The 18,532-nt window shown below is 39.8% G+C and overlaps 1 protein-coding gene across 1 annotated transcript; it reads right to left on the bottom strand.

The window, feature by feature from the left end:
- Positions 1–3,483: 3,483 nt before the first annotated feature.
- ppef2a (protein phosphatase with EF-hand domain 2a) lies at positions 3,484–17,461 on the bottom strand. Its single transcript, XM_071546270.1, has 17 exons — positions 17,413–17,461; positions 17,053–17,061; positions 16,438–16,565; positions 16,286–16,340; positions 15,999–16,174; positions 15,032–15,146; positions 14,533–14,579; positions 13,986–14,152; positions 13,300–13,336; positions 12,224–12,373; positions 11,109–11,474; positions 9,224–9,409; positions 8,083–8,225; positions 7,047–7,153; positions 5,704–5,867; positions 5,354–5,441; positions 3,484–3,737 (listed from the first exon to the last, which is right to left on the bottom strand). The coding sequence occupies exons 1-17, from the start codon at positions 17,459–17,461 to the stop codon at positions 3,484–3,486; spliced, it is 2,241 nt and encodes a 746-aa protein (XP_071402371.1).
- Positions 17,462–18,532: the final 1,071 nt, after the last annotated feature.

Below are 18,532 nucleotides of genomic sequence, written 5' to 3'. Positions count from 1 at the left end.
CACACACACACACACACACCGCCCTCGCATGCCCTCACAAGACGGACAATTCAGAGCACAGCAGTGTTCAAAAAGATATTTGCCTGTTAGAACAGCTGAGGGAACCTCTAAGCCCATGATGGAGTGGTTCGTCTCTGTGGGATGACCCCAGTAAGCACACATCCCCCCGAGGCTGGATAGGTTGCAGCAGGCAGGTTCAAGCTCATGACATTAAAATTAAAACCGCTCAGTTTAAGAATTCATATCAAGGGCTTGGAGCCAAAGGGGTGTAAGTGTGATTTTGGGCGAATATGAGTATTATATATCAATTGAAAGGTCTCAGTGAGATCTTGTCAGTGCCAAAAGGACACAACTGAAATCATGACCCATAAGTTTTAATTAAACAAAAACTGAAAGCTGTAACAGTAAAAGTAGGGTTTTGTTTGCTGCCAAAAGGGCGTAACTGCACTTACGCCCTTTTGACACCAAGCAAAACCACTTTTGACACTAAACAAGCATAGAGGATTCTAACAGCGCTTAGGTCAACTCAAAATGCATGCTGACGTAAGTAATGCTAGCATGGCAGCATGATCACATCATTGTTAGTATCCTATTCATATCCTAATTAATATTCTAGGTCAATATTAGATGAATGTAAATATGTTAATATTCCCATGAAATACTTAGGCCTATAGATTCAAAATGTTATTTCATAATGTTACGAGTGTGAACTGGTCAAGATGAGCTCTGATAGTAAGACTGCTGGTAGCTGAAGTTCTGCCTCAGTGTTATGAGGAGTTTTACAGGTCTTTGTATGTGTCCCAGGACACTTCAAGTGATGTGTCCTGGGACACATACAAAAATGTATTATACTAGCAAAAGAAAAAAAAAAGTAGTAGTTTAGAATCAAAAGTTGTTTCGTATGCCTATAGAGGTTTATTAAAAAGGTTTATTAAAAGTTTTTAACAGAAAAAATGTATCAATCAATTTGGTATGTTCCATGTAGCCTACAATTTTAAAGGCCTTGGTGAAAGTTGCTGAGCATTACTTGAAGATAAAGATATTCATTCTGATCTTGTTTTATATTTCAGTGTTGATCGAAGTGTAATTGCTAGATTTGTATTAAAATGAATGTGTTTTACAATTGTTTACTTACATACGCCCATATTCTGCATGGCTGTATTGGGACAATGTTTGTGCCAAAAAGGCGTATTTCACTCTTTTGCCATTTTTAAAAGAGTTAACAAATATAATTCAACTTGAACTGTAGCAGTATTGTTTTTATAGTAATGCTCAATCTGATAACACAAAAAGTTAAAATATTGCGATATGCTGCTGCTTTGGACTAGAGGAATCAATATTTGGGAACACAACTCTCTCCTAAACCTAGAAACTGATTTCTGGTGCCATGAACATGGAGTTGCTGACTGACTTTGTGGATTGTTTGTTTTAACCTTTACCAGTGAACTAACCCTAACCCTAACCCTAACCCTGGTTAATAGCAGTGATGACCAATCACTGCCTCACCTCCTTTTTCAACTTTTCCTAACTTGTCCCTTCACCAGTCTGACTTCACAGACTCTCCTCTCTCGTGTTGGCCTACAGGACACACAGCATGTAAGCTCAGGTTTGTCTAAATGCTCCATGTAGCTGTTCTCATTCACGTTATTAGGAAGAATAAGAGCCTATTCAAACTACAGGCAGCTGTGAGCGCGTTTTAATGTCCACCCAGTTCAAAGACATTCATTTGAAAGGAAAACTATTGTCTTGGAGATAATGCAGTGATGGTTTTGTGTGTTGCTGCATCTCAACTTCAGGGCGCAGTGCCTTTTCAAATGGGCTTGGTTTGTTTGCTCATGTTTTTTTCCAATAACTCGTGCTTTCAATCAGTTCTTGTAAATTATTATTCTGTCTTAAAATTACAGAGGACATCTATCTCTTTATCAATAAACCCATTCTTCAATTCTAAAAGGCCACAGGCTACTGACTGATTCTCAGGCTGTAATGATAGTCTGTTGTGTGTGAACAACTGGTGTAAACGGTGTGTTTTTGCCCCCTGGTGGTGACTGTAGTGACTGTCTGGCTCCACCAAACAGCATCTAGTACATTAATGTCCTTTGGTTATTTACAGTAGTTATTTACAGTGGACATTTACATGAAGATTGCCACAGGCAATTGTGTGCATCCAACATCCAGTAAATTAAAAGCAAATGAAATACTGAATAGAAATGAAATAGCTGAAAATAGGAAATTGTTTTTTAATGATTATATCATTGTTATATCATTGTTACTAAGTACGTTTTATATTTCCACAATATACACCTTTTGAATGACAATTCTCTACATTAATTCATAAAATAATAACATCAATCTCATACCTCTCTCTCACACATACACATACACAAACACATACACACACACACACACACACACACTCATAAATAAAATCTAAAAATGAGACTGAAGTATTTACAGTTAAAGGTTTACATGCTTGGCATGCTGAAAAAAAAAATATATAGATTAACATTTACATCCAGTGAGTTCAGAGTGCCACTGTGGTTGGTAAGTATCACTGGAGCATGCTGACACAGCTTCATAGAAATCTGAAAACAGAGCAGGCCTAATCGAAAAACATGAGCTAATCTAAAAATGAACCATATTATTTCCATAACTTCAAGTACAGTGATGGGTCTGGGCGTCAAACCAACAATTTGGAGGTAGTCATATGTCCTGAAAGTCAATGAAAAAAGCATGAGTTCTCTGTTCTGGACAAGGTGAGGCCTGCATCCTGACTCCGACAAGAAGAGAGCCCAGTACACTGTTGGCAGTTGGCACTGATACAAAACATAATCAGTGCATAATCACTAGAAATTAAAATGAGTCCTATCACTAAGGCACCAGCAACATTTAGTTGCAATCAATTAGTGCATATGATGTAGGGCTGCACAATTAATCATGTATAATGGTATCTTGTAATTTTTGTTTACAAGATTAATAATTGAAGCATACTGGCATTTCGGCAACAATGAAACCTTTCATGTAATTCTGAATGTCTGCTGTAGTTAGAATTAGTCAAGATGTGGATATAAAATGCATAAAGTGCATTCAAATAATTTCTTCATGCAGCCCTAATGTGATGCATTTCATATGTGTTTGTGGAGCGTGCCTTTGCAACAGTTTTATCTGCTCTACCTTAGTAAGAGAGACAAAATTCTTCTTCATAGTATTCTAAGTGTTTCTCTCACCTACACTTTCTCAGCGATTCCTCCTCTGAATAAAATCGCTTTCCGCTTCAACCTGTGAAATGAAATTTCCCTGACAAATCTCCTGACCTCTGACCTCTCTCTAATCCCATGCGATCCACACGGCTGTCGCTCAGCAGCGTCTACGTCTAAATGTGCGTCATTAGAGCAGCTTGCATTCGCTATACCTCCCCTCCCCTTCGTAATCTGGCTGTTGACGAGTCCAAGGTCTCTCTCTTGTCATATCGGCACACCGGCGACCTCATATGTTGGGGTCCCCCTCCAGCTTGACGAGGTCGGTGGTCGTGCCCATGAACATGCTGCGGCCTCGCTCCAGGCGGCTCTTCTTGTCCGTGAGGCGGAAGGCCTCCATGAACTCGTGGATGTCGATGCTGCCGTCTTGGTTCTTGTCGATGGTGACGGCCAGGTCGGAGATGGCCTCGTCCGTGATCTCCATCTTTAGGTAGACGCTCAGCAGCTTCCACGTCTGCCTGAAGTCCTCCATGGTGATGAAGCCTGTTTTGAGATATAGGGTCAAGGAAGAAGCACGAGGTTAAAAGTTGAGGAGAAAATATAGATGCAGTAACAGGGAGGGGAAAGGAAAAGGGAGGAGGAGGGGAAACAAAGGAGGAAAAATGGGGAGGTTGTACGAGGGAGAGGAAGTGAGCTAGAGGAGGAGGAGGAGGAGGCAGGATCAGGAGTGAAAGAGAGGAAGATGAGGAAGGAAGGAGGAGGAGGGAAGGGAAGGAGAGCAAGGTTGAAGCAGCAGAAGGTGAGTGGAGGAAGAGGAGAGGATGGAAAAATGTGGAGGGAGAAAAGGGAGGAAGATACAGGGAACGGGGGTAGAACAGGAGATAACGGTGGAGGAGGACAATGTGTGTGTGTGTGTGTGTGGGCGGGGGGTGGAGGGACCAGTAGATCAGTGGGTTAATCCTCATCTTAACTGGGAGGATTCGGCCAGCCGTCACCTACTGCTGAAGGCTTGTTTGCACGCTTCAGGTGGGTTAACGGGCGACTGAACTCAGGTTAAACAGCACTGATTTCTAGCTGGACAATAACACACATATACAAGACCCTCACCCACTGTCTAACTTCACCCATTACCCATTTGAATTAGTAGCATTGTCAAGTTGTTGACCAGAGTAATAAAAAATAAATAAATAAATGGGCATCTCTTTGTTTTCAAACAACACAAAAACAGACCTGAGAGAAGTCCTGGTCTTTGCACTGTTTGACTGTCACTCCTTTTTAAAAGTTGAAATATTTTCTTCTAGCACTTGGTACCCGAGTGCTGAAAATGATGTCAAACGAAAAATCCACCCTCTGATACTCTTCCACTGTTATACTGTACAGTATATCACCAATTTGTGATGTACAATGCATTCCAGGAGTTATTTTGTGATGAAGAGTTGTAATTTATTCTTTTGGTTGTACTCACTTTCCCTCAACCTGCCTCGTCTGCTTCTACTTCAGTTGGTGATTTCCTAAGTTTCTACATTTCCCAGAATTACTTTCGACAATCCCCGGAGAACAGGTGTGAACTTGTTATATGTGAAGGTGGAGAGATTGATGGTGATAGCAGAGAAAGAGGGTTTCCAGTTGAGAAAAAGTGAGTCACATCTCTTACTCAAAATGCAACTTGTCTTGTGGCTGCATTGCATTCTGGTCTATTGAGGCTACTGTCAGTGTAGAAATTGGTCTCTCTGCCTCTTCTACGATAGATTTCTCCCTGTATGATTGTTGAACGTCGGTGCAAAATGGCAGCTCTAGAAAGAAGCCCTTGCTCTTTGATTCTGAGGGGCTAACACCAAAACCTGACATTTACTGTTGATGTTTTAGATTCTGCCATCAAACCCCATTGTAGCTGTGCTCGAAATATCTCTATGTGATGTCACATTGTTTAAGTTTGGCCAGTTATCCACGGTAATGAGAAAAATACACAATAAACAACAAAATGTACCCAGAAAAAGCTGTTTTTTTAACAGTGTTAAAGTGTTTTAAAGTGGATTTTTCCTTTAAACTCTCCATATCCTCTTTCCATTGAAAAGCAAAAGAAGTCAGTTTTGTGAAGAAATGTTCCTAGTAGACATGTAACCTATTTAACGTGGTTTAGTGAGAATTATTTCTTTTACCTGAGTTGTCTGTGTCGACTATTCTGAATATGGTCTCCAAGGTGGAGCGGTGGCGGTACAAGGTCTCCAGCAGACTCTGGTCAATATGCTGAATGGGGAGAAAATTTTAATTTCATGTGAGAAAACTCCTGCAGAAGGTTTTATCTTCATGTAAACACTGTCACTGTTCATGTATTTGACAGCAGAGCCATTAATTGTCTAAATTCTCTTTATGTATGGACGTTTCTTTGCACTATTCTTAAATTCATACAACAAAATGCAATTTATCATACACAAAAATTTCTCTGACCATGCCCTTTAATCACTAACTAGCTTTATCACTAGTAAAGAGAACACTGATGCTTCATTACATCCATGTTGGGCTCTTTGATGGCGAGTTCGTTGAGCCAGTCCTGGTAGTCCAGCATGCCATCACTGGTTTTGCAGGTGAGCTGGGAGCGCAGCATCCTCCACGGCAGGCCCAGGTGCATCACGCTCTCTAGAGCTGTGGCCCAGTCGTTCAGAGACACCAGACCTGGAGGAGAGGGAGGGAGAGGAGGCTGAATCAGATGATCCAAAAGGTTTCATGAACATAACGGAGTCCAGCAGCCTCTTGCGCCTGTTAAACTTCAAGCTTAACTCCAAACATTTCAACCTGGACCCTATTTTCCCATCGTTTACCATTATAAAAATAGATTCTGACCAAAATCTCGTCAATTGCTTCACTATAGAGTTACCTTTTCTTCTTTTTCAACACACTGATACTTACTCTGTAATGATGAGACATGTATATATTTAGTTTTCAGTTAATTTAGTTATGCACTACTTTACACAACAGTGTATGTAGACAGGCAGCCAGCAAGGAGTAAACTAGGAAGTGCTACAGCAATGGACAAGGTAGCATGAAAACTGTACAAGAGAGGCATTGCTGTTGTCATTTACATCTTTTTACCAACATGACTCATCACAAAACGTGTGTCAGTATGTTGAAAAAGACATGCTTTGGGTGTTTTTGGGGTTGATTTTGGGGTTGGAGCGTCCACTGGCCCTATAGGACTGTATTGGAGTGGCGCAAACCCAGGCAAGCAAGACATAAGCAGCTCTATAGTGAAGCAACTGAGGAGATTTTGGTCAGAATGGAAAAAGATGAGAAAAAAGGGTCTAGGTCAAAAGTTATGCTTTAAGTTCAAATGTAGGCTAGTTTGAATGGAAGTGAGAATTTATCCGTTACTAAAATTTGTATTTAAAATTTTAGTTATATATAGTTTAATATATATATTACCAACAAAGATATAAGTTACAACTTAAAACTTACAGTCGTTGGCACAATTAAATCAGTTTGATAGATGGGAAAACCTGCTGGAGGAGCCAGAGGAACAAATACAGCAGTTTATGTTGGCTAAATGAAATTAAATCACTGAACTGATGAAGAACTGGTGCAACAGGTTGCAGTTTCTGTGAAACTGTCAAGTGTTCCGGGAAGGGGCATCAGCTGGGTCCAAATGTTTTGTTTTTTGGGGTTTGGTTTTTTTCCGAATGGGGATTATGAAGTTCAGAATAAATACAAAGGGGTGAGCTCACATTTCTTCCCAGTAAGACATTGGGACTCTTGAGAAATAAAAGGAAGAGGAAGGAACGGGTGAGATATAAAATGAAAAGAGTAACACATGATCCGCTGAAGACTGAATATGATTGTGAAATTCACACTACACACCTTTGTTTTCATTGTCAAATTCTTGGAAGGCATAGATGAGGTCTGACTTGTGTGCAAACAGCTGCTCCCGCAGGACTTTGAGGGCCGAGCGCTCTGTTCGCCCCACACTGTCAACAGGATAATAGCAGATATGACATGTAATATCCAGATTTAAACTCCTCCAGAATATCAGCTCTCTCTCTAAAGGCAGAACAATCAGAAAACAGCATTCCTGCATGCGATGGTTATCCAAAAAGACAAAAATTTGCTTTGCTATCCAACAGAGGTTCATGTCTGGGATTCTGATATCTCCTGTTCAAAAGTTCATGCCTAAAGTTTTACATTTATATTTTAGGCATTAAGCATATATTAGGGATGGGACGATATGCTTATCTCATACGATTCGATAAACGATATGTGGTTCACGATTCGATACAACCACGACACGATGTAATAAATAAAAGCTAAATGACAACAAAGTCTGACTGTGCAGAATTATGTTTATTTCTGAGACACAAATCGTTCTAGCGATGGCATTGGCTGGCTAGAATGTAAACAACAGTTCAAAAAATGCCATTACAAAGTGCAAATAATATAATGTTGATGGAGAGCGGGCAAGCCGTCTCATTTGTGATTACTACAGCAGAATAAAATGTAGCTAATATCACGATTCATTTTTCTGCCCCACGATACGTATTGTCACATTTCTGTGTGTATCTTGAATTTTGATATTGTCCCATACCTAGGCTTATCCAGAACAACTAACAATAAATATAAAAGAGAGAGTGTGAAATTAAAGGGATGTACCGAAAACATTGTATGCAAATATATGTTGTGCAAAGTCCACGAATCCAGCGTCGCAAAAGTAAAAAAACTGAATTCTATCCTTTTTATGTTCATGTACTGATAACGATATAGATGTACAGAAATAGCAATGTTTGAAAGTACCTTGATATCCTATCCTTTCTTATCTGATCTTATGTTCAATATAGAGTAAAACATTTGATTGTTTCAGAGCTGTAAAATGATTCATATTGTCTGAGGTCAATGTTAGTACCTCTGTCTGACGGTGAGCTCTCTGGTCATGTTGCTGGCCTGGTACTGAACCACATAAGGCACAAGGTCGGGCCCCAGCTTGACGTAGGCCCCCCTGTTGCTTCCCACATCGTAGTAATTTGAGGCAGAAAACAGAGTAAGTACCTAAATGAAATAAAACAAAAGGACAATACGTTCAGTACACCAGCTAATAACACATTAACAGCTTTTTAAGAGCCACTCTAAAAGAAAAGATATATTGTGAGAGATATATTTTGTGATTTGTAGATTTGAAGCCGTTTGTTTTTCACTAAATCTTATAAATGGAGTTAGTGGTCTTTGGAGATTTATTTGCGTCAGACTCGTTGCTTTTTGCATGGACTTCAGCTCAGTAGTTGCACATTTTGAGACACTGAAGGAAACCAGTCAAGTGTCGATCTTAGTCACTGACCTTAAACCATTACAGAATAATGGTGATATGATGATGGTGATGACGATTTGATGATTTGATTTATTTAAGTGTCACACACCAGTTAGGTGCCCAGCTCACATGGGCTTACAAGACACTACAGTACATCACATACGTCCAACATGGCGACCCATACAATCAGCAAACCAAGTCCTGTATTCATATGATTGGAATATTTACACATACTTAACGGTACAAAATACTTTGTCTTCTTTTCCACGCTCTCTCTAGAAATGTAGCCAAAATAAAAACTTTAAAAAGCCATCTTAACATATTACCTTCATAAAACCAGAATAAATCTGAATTTTTCTCTTTTTTTTTTTTTTTCAAACAAAGGATTCATCAGGTCACTATACCTTGTACAATAAAAAACAAAATGAAATTCATCCTCAATAACACCCAAATCACACAGAGTATATAAACGCTGATATGAAATTAAACATTACACACAATAACAGTGAAGCACACAAATACATGCTTCACTCTCAGCCTCATAACAAAGAAAAATGAGCCACCATTCAAATGCTGGTAAAATGCAACTGTGACTGGCAAATTTGTCTATCCTACCATTTTGGGAGTTCAGAAGTTCCATGCTATTCTAAAAATCTAGGTGGCAGGTAAAATAGTGAACATGGCCAGTGAATTATGGGATTATGGGCCTGTGTTCTGCAGTCGGTCCTGTCTCTGTGCTCACCTTGCGGTTGTGGCAGAACTCGTAGCCCTCCTGTTTACACTCGTGGGAGCGGATTATGAGCTGCAGGTTGTGTCTGTTGAGGAAGTCCTCGGTGACGTCGGGCCCCCAGTAGCAGCCTCCGCCCCTCACCTCGTTGGGCATGCAGCCGTCCTGGGTCATGGGGTCGCTCCACAGCAGGTCCAGGATCTGGTTGCACAGAAGACGACATGGAGGAGATTTTCCAGTTTTAAAATATTGACCCTGTTAGAGAAATTAATTATCCTGTAATAGGACATGTAACTTCACCAATAGTGACTCTCTCCGACTGCTTATTCCTCCTTCGTTGACTGAGTGAATAGATTATGTACACCATCAAATCTTCAGAAACCTTTGTGCATAGTGTCTTTAAGTTTCCTCAAGTTAAATGTAAGAGTTTTTAAGACCTTTATGCCAGTGATAATGGAACATAAGGCCAATTTCGCAACTGAAATGAATGTGAAAATGACATGTCAGGGTTACTGGCTTGATTTGTCACCGGAGAAACAATATTTTTTATGACTTCTAACACTGAATTTCAGACTTAAAATGCTACAAGTAAAACCTTGACTGTAAATAATATAATTTAAGACATTATAAGGCTTTTTCAGGACCTGTTTATGGCAGTGTGATGAAAGAGGTTTCCCCATGTTTTTGCCTTTTCTTTTGCCTGGTGAATAAACAGTACGTTTGTCTGCCATGTGGGTTGAAATCCTGACGCAATCACAGGGCCAGTCGTGATGAAATAAAGACACCAACACCTCAACGCGTCATTGCAGATAGTGTTACTCTGAATGACTTACAGTGAGTGAGCAAGTTTGGACCCAAGCCAGAGAGAGTTAGAGAACCAGATGAGACCAAATTGGACCTGAGACATCAACAGCCTGTCCTTACAGCGGGTGACAGCCAGTTTGAAAACAAGATTGAAATGAAGCTGGAGGGATTAATGACGTGGTGGATTACAGTATTTTGAGGCGCACACAAACACAACAAGCTACCTATTCTGAGGTTAGAGTTGATTACTGATGGAGGGTTTATTAGGGTGTGTTGGCCGTGTCTCTGGACTGCTTTAGCACACTGGAGTCGAGCCCAGGCACTAAGGTCATGGACTAGCAAGAGCTTTGACCAAACTTAAAATAAGTTTTCCCCATGAGAGAGTCACTACCCAAATATTTCAGGTGGAAGCTAAAAACAGCTCTACATCGCACATTGAGGAAAAATAATGCTATTCAGTGGATGTTTTTATCTAAAGTGCCATACAGTTAATGGTTGGGTAACGACAGAATACTTGACAGCATTATGTATTATAAATTGTATTCTGTATTCTGTTACATTACCTAAAAAATAATCTATTTGAAGATTACTTCTGGGAATACTTTTAAACTGAAAGCTGGTGTTCTACGTTCTGTGGCACAGAAGAAAATCTGTGTTTGTATGCAAGCCTTAAATAAAATTCCTGAACTTTGTAATTTTTCACTTGTTCTTATCTGTACATTTATACCTAAAATATGGCAATCTGAAAGTGACCAAAAGTAATCAGAATACCTGAGTATTCCTGAGTTTGGGTAATCCCTTGGATCATGTTACTGATTACAGTTTTGATGAAGTAAATAGTGACTGTAATTTTTATAGTAACCTGCCCACATGAGTGCATTTTTAGGAAATCCCTATACATGGAAGCATTGGTGCCATGCAATGCACATTGATCTAGACAGGGAATGTGACCTTTAACCCTGGCAGTGCTAGTGCAATACTCTACTGATTGAGCTTAAAAAAAAGTAGACAAGGTTACAAACAAGTTAATGGGGATGAAAATGGCTCAGAGTGGCCATTTTAATCTAAGAGTAGCCTATTTGTGTTCGTCCATCACCTGTTTCCACTCCTCCTTGGCGCCGTCATTAGCCTCAGTGGATTCGTGGGACGAGTCGGAGGAGACGGACAGGTTCAAGTTTTTCTGCGAAGTGCTGAAGCCCGAGTTGAAGATGCCCGAAAGGCCCGCCCGCCGCCTGCGGATCTCCAGCTCGTCCTCCACGGACACTTTCACGCGGTCGGAGAAGTCCTGCAGCGAGCGGTTCTGGAAGCTCTCCCGGGTGCCCAGGGGTTTGGGGAAGGTGAGGGACACCCGCCGCTGGTTGAACTTGTTGCTGGCCCAAACCTCATCGTCCACGTCGGAGTCGACGGACATCCCTGCAACGCTCTGGTGTCTCTTCTTCGGAGGCCTCAGAGCCGACACATACTGAAAAAACAAAGAAGGCCAGAGATTTGAGGGACTGTTGTAAAATTACTACCTTGGCTCTTTAAAGAATAACACAGTGACAAGAAGTGATGTCCATTCATGGTTACAGGCCTCTTATCTTTGGTTTGAACAAACTAAAAGTATCAGTGATCACAATTTTAATTGCTTGAGACTTGACTTGATGCATGAAGAGAAGACTTGAGACTGGACTTGGTTCTGGTGACTTGGGGCTTGACTTTGACTTGTACTTTGATGACTTGAAAAGGTTTCTAAAGTCTTGACAAAAGATCTTGTGATTGTGTTAATGACTTAGATTGCAAGTGATGAGATTTGTTCCACCAGATAATTGAATTTAAATTCTATTTTCTGAATTTGTATGGAATGAAAGTTTAAACTGATTATAGAAATCAAACTCATGATGCTCTCACCAAGTTTTTATACTATTGAAACCATATTGTATTAAAATGTCCTAGATTTTTTGGTTTTCTTTCTAAATTGATACTGGACCCTTGATTTGTTCTGACTTGACTTGGTGTTTTACTGTAAATTTAGACTTGAAACTTGACATTAATGACATGGACTTGATTTAGACTTGTGCCTCAAGACCTCAAAGTTGACTTGGTCATACCTCTGCCAAATATTTACCCATCCTCTTGTACCATTAAAACATCACGGTGTGCCTATATTATATCTGTTGCGTCCAAGGTTTTGGTCCAGTATCTATCAGTGAGTTTATGGTGGTTCCTCACATTGTGTCTGTCCACTCTGGCCAGGACAGAGAGGTCTGTGCAGTCGGAGATCCCTCCATGCAGGACCAGCACCTTCTGGTCGATCACCGTTGCCAAGGGCAACCAGCTGAAGATCTTCTGCAGCAGCTTCATGATCCGTTTGCCGTGCATCTGTGGAGACACACAAACAGGAAATCCTTGAAGGCTTGTGGATTTGAGAAAAATAAGTCCCTAAAAGTGTTTGGAAAATGAAAGGATGGCCTTGAAAGTACTTTTTTTTTTTTTTTTAAATATAGCACCCACATTCATCAGTATGCCTCAGCTCTCTGGACTAGGATCAACACTTAACATCCTGAGGAAAATCCTGTGATGGAAATTTGTGTATCAGCAGTTTTAAAATGAATAACTTCTCCATGATTTCTTGGCATGACAAGATAATTAGTAAAAAAAATAAATAAATAAATTAGACCACTATAATATCTAATTTTGATCAATGTCATGTTTGACCCCAAAACAAACCAATTTTGAGTCTTTGAATTTCACCAAACTTGAATTTTTAACGCACTCATCACCCGATGAACTGACTTCACAACCTCTGTCCTTTTAAAGGAGTGCGTATCCAGCATTTGTACACGTTGTGTGTTTGTCTACATTTGATAAAGGGCTGGGGAAAAAAAGCAAAAAAAGAAAAAGCATGAGGACGGTGCATGTCAGTGTGGATGTGAACACCCTGGGAGCGTCTTCCTGTGTGGGCCGTCAGACCACCATGATCCTCCTGACTCACCAAACGCCAGGAGAGTCAGCTGTCCTGCTGTCGTCTTGTTTAACGACCTCAAATCCTCTTAGCTGCGAAGAGGAGTGACCCGCATTGTACGAGGACTGGCCCACACCAGCGGCCAAGTGGATTCCTATAACGGCTTTAAGCCTTAATGGGAATGTGTAGGCGAAGTTGACTGCTGCAGTTTTAGGTGGTGACTCTAAAGGATAAATTTTGCCTCTGCGTACCACTTTGATAAGTGGGATGAGGAGTTAATACTAAACAAAGTAAAAGGCGTGTCTTGAGGTATTTAGGGTTGCAAACCTGCATAGAAACCTACCTTGTATTTAGTCAGTACCTCTCTGGTAAAACCATACCTAAACCAGGAAGACAGAAACAAGAAAACATTAAACCACCTCTACCTGCCAGTAGAAGTTACATTATATTACATTACAAACACATGTTTCGCAGCCAAACTCTGTTCAAACCCAAATAACTTTATTTTAAATTCTAGTCAAGATCCAAAGGTTTCCAGAGATATCAAATATGTCATGCTGAATTACAGGGAAATGTGTATAAAATGATGCACAAACATCTAGATTTGTTCCATTTGTTGTAATGGTGCAGCCATAAAAAATGCCAGCTTGGGTTTGAATATTTCACTCAATATAAGCAGCTATAGTTTCAATGAAGCGTTGGAACAAGCAGATACAGAATAGGTTTCTGACATTGTCGTACAGTATGGAGAAAATGTTTTTGTCTAATTTTGAGGATACTTAAGGGGAAATTTAAGGTGAAACGCAGGGTGCAGGCTGCAGGCTGCAGGCTGCTTTAATACCTTTAAAGTTGGAAACTGAGGATTCAAACAGCTGATTACACTTGATGAATTTCTTAAAGGAGAGCAAGCAGTGAAGCTTACAGAAATGTTTGCTATCCAGAGTGAGGAATTGAACCTTACTCTTAAACAGGGATCAATTCATACATGGGATTTTGGGCTTTACCGTGTCCCAAGTAGACGGTTTTTACCTCAAGTTGACTATGTGGTCCTCATGGTTTCCTCGGTTCAGGTGGACTTCACTGGGATAGAGCAACAGGAACGAAAACAGAATGATGAGGATCTCGATAGAGTCTTTGCCCCGGTCCACAAAGTCTCCATTAAACACATAGGGCTTCTCCAAGGACGGCATGCCATTCTACAGTGTAAACAACAGCAAGAGAAAGCACTATTAAAGGACAAATCCGTGATCCAAATATAAACAAAAGGATTACAGATTCCTTTTTCACACGTAAATTGATTTGCAGATCCTGTGCAAAGAAGGAAACACAGTATGTTGCAACTAAATGTTCTGTAACTAAACATTTATGTTATACCTAAATATTTATTTTAGTTTTAACATATTTTAGAGCTTTGAAAGGTTTATGTTTATTGGAGCAGACTTGTATTTTGATTTAAGATTAGAAAACTTTTACTTCCAGTAAAAATTTCCAGCTGCACTTTAAAAATGACTATAAGTACAACTATAAGTTAGAGACATTTCAGCATTTTCAAGATTTTAGTAGATGATGTCTCTACCTTGTAGAATATCAGCAGCAGATCCTCCATCTGTCCATGCAAATCACCTGAATGAAATGAAGAGTTTTGAACCAAAATGAGATATACACTATTTAAAAGAAATGACACCCACTCTCCCATAGTGAATTCTGCCATGATGTTCAGCACGATAAGTTCATATTGAAGTTAGGAGTAATCTTTGGACATTTGCTTACAAAATAGTGAATTTTCTGAGGACAGAATCATTAATGTTTTCAAATATTGCCTGATGAATTCCAGGTAGCAATATTTTCCCACCATATTTCGCAATAAAACCCTTCAAATAGACATACGTGAATAAACTAACAGTTCATGAATAACAACTTAATGGAAAGGAAGTACATTCCGTGTATCAAAGGTGTCACACATTGTACCATCCAAACCTTCGCAAAAAGAACGACCATTGTTTTCAAATAATTTCCCAGAAATTCCCTTGATGTTCTGTGTATTATCAATAAATCAGCTGTTACTTCCCGCTCACCACAAATGGTGATTTCCTTGCTGTGGCAGGTGGAGACTCGACTGATATTTGGCAACATCCGGAGCAGTTTCCAAGTCTCCAGGAGGAGCTGGAGGACGTACCGCGAGTGCAGCTGCTACTGGGAGAGAGACTAGTTAGCAAAAAGGGACTAGGAATAGGGACAAATATATGAACACATAGTCATATTGTGATATTTGATAACTGATATGAATTGTGGTTCATGCAGACAGAGCTTTTCCCCATAGTTTCTTTCTCAGTGCTTGAAAAAATGACAAAAAAATGACAGAAAATTGTCATTGGTAGCCTAATGCGCAGTATTTACTTGGTTTGAATATCATTTTTTCTCCAAAATGCAAATTTGTCTGGGTCAGAAATTCTGCTCAACACCAAATAACTTGCCTTTCACCCTCAGAAAAAAAAAATGGAACTCACAGCAGTCAGTTTCAAAAGATGTAGGTATATCAAGGCACTTCAATTTGCAGATAAAACATATATATTGAGGCAAAGGACTCGCATAGGCCTTCATCACTCTAATGAAAGCCTGTATGCACCACAATGCACAAGTCATTTGCCTCAATAAATGTCTGTTTTATCAGCACGTTCAAGTACCTTTGTATCCTGCTTTTGAAATTCAGTTCTAATACTAAACAATTCAGCGTGATACAGAGGGAAGTGCTACTTCAACATTTACAAGAACAGTAGTCGACACTGCAATTTAAAAAAAAGAAATGTATTCATTTGTGTATCCCTATTTATAGATTACATTTTCCAGTAGATCATTAGAATTCTAAAATGCTGATCATGTTATTGCCGAAGTGACATAGAGAAAAAAAGTTACGACCCACATTTCCTTCCTAAATTCTGCTCAGCACAGTGAAATGAAACTGCTGAATGTGAATGCAGACTACTGAACCAAGACAAGGTTCCAGACTGGACAGAAACTGAATCGTCCACAGTTTTCACCTACCCTCTTGTCCCTGAAGGCCTCCACCAGGCCGGTGGCTTGCTCCACGGTGAGAGGGAAGGTGAGGTGCGGACCCGAGTAAATCTCTGGCACCTCGATGTTCTTGTAGCAGAAGTACCTCTCCCACTCTGCGTCCCGACACACCTCGTTCTCTCTGAAGATGTGCGAGATCAAATTTCCTGGGAGGCAAAGGCCAGAGGTTAAACTCAGGGGTCCAGTTAACACACAGAAACAATCAGAACATGTGAATCCAAACCCCAAACCAAGATAGATTAAAATGGAAATCTTACGTTCATTGCTTGACGGTGTGAAATTGTCCATGAGGTAGCCAAGGAAGTTATAAAGCTGCATAGGGAAGAGAGATGATGGTTGAGCTTATAGATTAGTTTGAAAAACTGTAACATAGAGGACGATATTGGATTATTTTTTTGTAGTTTCTCACCTTTATCTGAGCCTGTTCACCAGAGTATTCGATGGACTGGAAGATGTGCCAAGTGTATCTGCGTCTCATCTCCGTACGGGCCACATACTGACGGTACCATCGCTGAATTAGCACAGCGGCCTTTATAGCTGGAACAGAGAATACAGCCAGTCAGAAATGCTGTGCTCCATAGAGATACAGGGTGTCTGGTATACCCATGTCCCCAGGTATCAATTTGTATGTTTATCTATTTCTCTAAATTGTTTACTAGGCCTACAGCTACACTCAGTATGATTTTCTTCATTTGAAAATTGATGTTGCTTATTCTAGGATGAAAAAATTGTTAAGTAGCCTGATGGAAGTAACTACAGTAATTACATTTACTCCCTGGTTAGTGTAATTGAGTGCCTGTTTTGTGTTGTTTTAAATGAAGCACTTTTAAATTTTACTTCTTAAGTAGGATTTTACACCAGTACTTTTGCTTCTACTTATCAGTATAGTAGCAGTACTTTTAAATTCCAGTACTTTTTCCACTAGTGGCCCTGATCCAGAATATCTGTGGTTTTAGCTTATGGTCGACTTCTCCTATTTGACAGAAGACAACAAGACAAACAAGGAAACAGAGGTGTGGCTTACTTGTAACGGCTACATGCAGCACAGTAGAAAGGAGAACAAAAACATAAATTCCTAAATACAGCACACATAATACTGTAAGTGAAGCTGAGAGATGACATTATTACACTATAGTGAAGTGATCAGCATTTACCTGGAACAACAACACCTCAGGACAGAGGGAACAAGGACAGAGAAACAAGAAGGAACTGTAGTTAGAATATAAAGGCAATGTAAACACACAATGACAAGGGGGGTTACTAAGGAACATCCCTCATCAGAGATATGAAACTTTTTTGTTTAGGCTGATTGATGATATAACTCATTGAGTGCTAAACAGGTGTATCGGTCTCTTATTCGGAGCCGTCTCGAAGGCCGTGTTACCTTTTCCTTGTCTGTGGAACTGGTCGGACTTTGTGACGCCACATCCCATGACTGTTCCTGTCCGAATACACAAACACACGAACACACATCACATCAGCCCACAACCTATCCCACTGGACATAATGAAGAGTTTTGTGTTCCAACATGAAATATCCACCATCGGGGGAAAAAACAGAGATGCCTACTCTAAAAAAAAAAAAGTAAATTCTGACATGAAAGTAACACTCAATTTGGGAAAACATTTAAGTTATTAGCCACTGTAAGACCCTCATCAACCAAATGCAACATATTCAACTATAGTTTTTAAACTGTTGAATGATGAATTTCAAGTTATGTGTTTTTCTAAAAAGGGATATACAGCTTTTTGGAGTGAACCCGCTTCGTACAGAGAGCAAAAAGCCAAGCCTGTCTAGGAAAGAGCAGAGCAGGAGCCAGGCAGCATCCATCTCCGTCCTGTAATCTCGTTATCTGCTGGTTCACTCCTAACCTCACTGATTGGCCTCAATCCTGCAGCAGAGACCTGTTTGTGTCTGTATTTCTATGAAGGCTTACATTAAGACTTCTATGAAACTGAACCCTGGGGGGAAAAGGGGTGCAGCTGTTCATCTTCATGACCCAGTGTTACTTTGACGAAATGGATGAAATAAATGAAATTAAATTTTATTGTAAATGTTGTTCACACCATGGGGGGATTCTGTTTTGGTGTTTCGGGTAAACAAATGAACAAGGCTCGACTGCTGTCATGAATAAAACATTACAAAACCTAATAGAATTAAACCTGAACATGTTAAGATTTAGAAGATGATCCAAATACCTGATCAAGATCAGAATAAGACCAAAAATGAGAGATATTTGCATTTAACAGATATGTAATCTCCTGTCATTCTCTATTTAGCTACAACAGAAATATCCCCTAAAAAAGCACATGTGCTTTTTGGACACATGTTGATTATCATATGTGACTTTTGCACATTGTATTTTAACATAACGAGACAGTTTTTACTTGTGAATGTGAATGTGTTTTTTACACATGTGAAACATTTTTCTAATTTTCATCTGCCTTTACACATGACAAAATGTGTTTCACATGTGAAAACTTAATTTCACATGCAAAGAGATC

Source organism: Centroberyx affinis, unplaced genomic scaffold, assembly GCF_046629955.1.
Source record: "Centroberyx affinis isolate AG114_WGS23_722 - 3 ecotype Tasmania unplaced genomic scaffold, CSIRO-AGI_Caff_v1 ptg005195l_1, whole genome shotgun sequence".
In the NCBI taxonomy this organism is placed as follows: domain Eukaryota; kingdom Metazoa; phylum Chordata; class Actinopteri; order Beryciformes; family Berycidae; genus Centroberyx; species Centroberyx affinis.
Note: the sequence above shows the minus strand (reverse complement) of the source record. Positions and strands in the feature narration are given on the sequence as shown.

What these genes read in the sequence shown, in the direction of transcription:
- ppef2a (XM_071546270.1), bottom strand. Translation starts at nt 17,461, where the DNA reads ATGGGATGTGGCGTCACAAAGTCCGACCAGTTCCACAGACAAGGAAAA. An exon ending in CAAGGAAATCACCATTTGTG is followed by an intron (nt 14,580 to 15,031) that starts GTGAGCGGGAAG and finishes CATTTCATTCAG; the next exon opens with GTGATTTGCATGGACAGATG. An exon ending in GACCACATAGTCAACTTGAG is followed by an intron (nt 13,337 to 13,985) that starts GTAAAAACCGTC and finishes TTCCTGGTTTAG; the next exon opens with GTATGGTTTTACCAGAGAGG.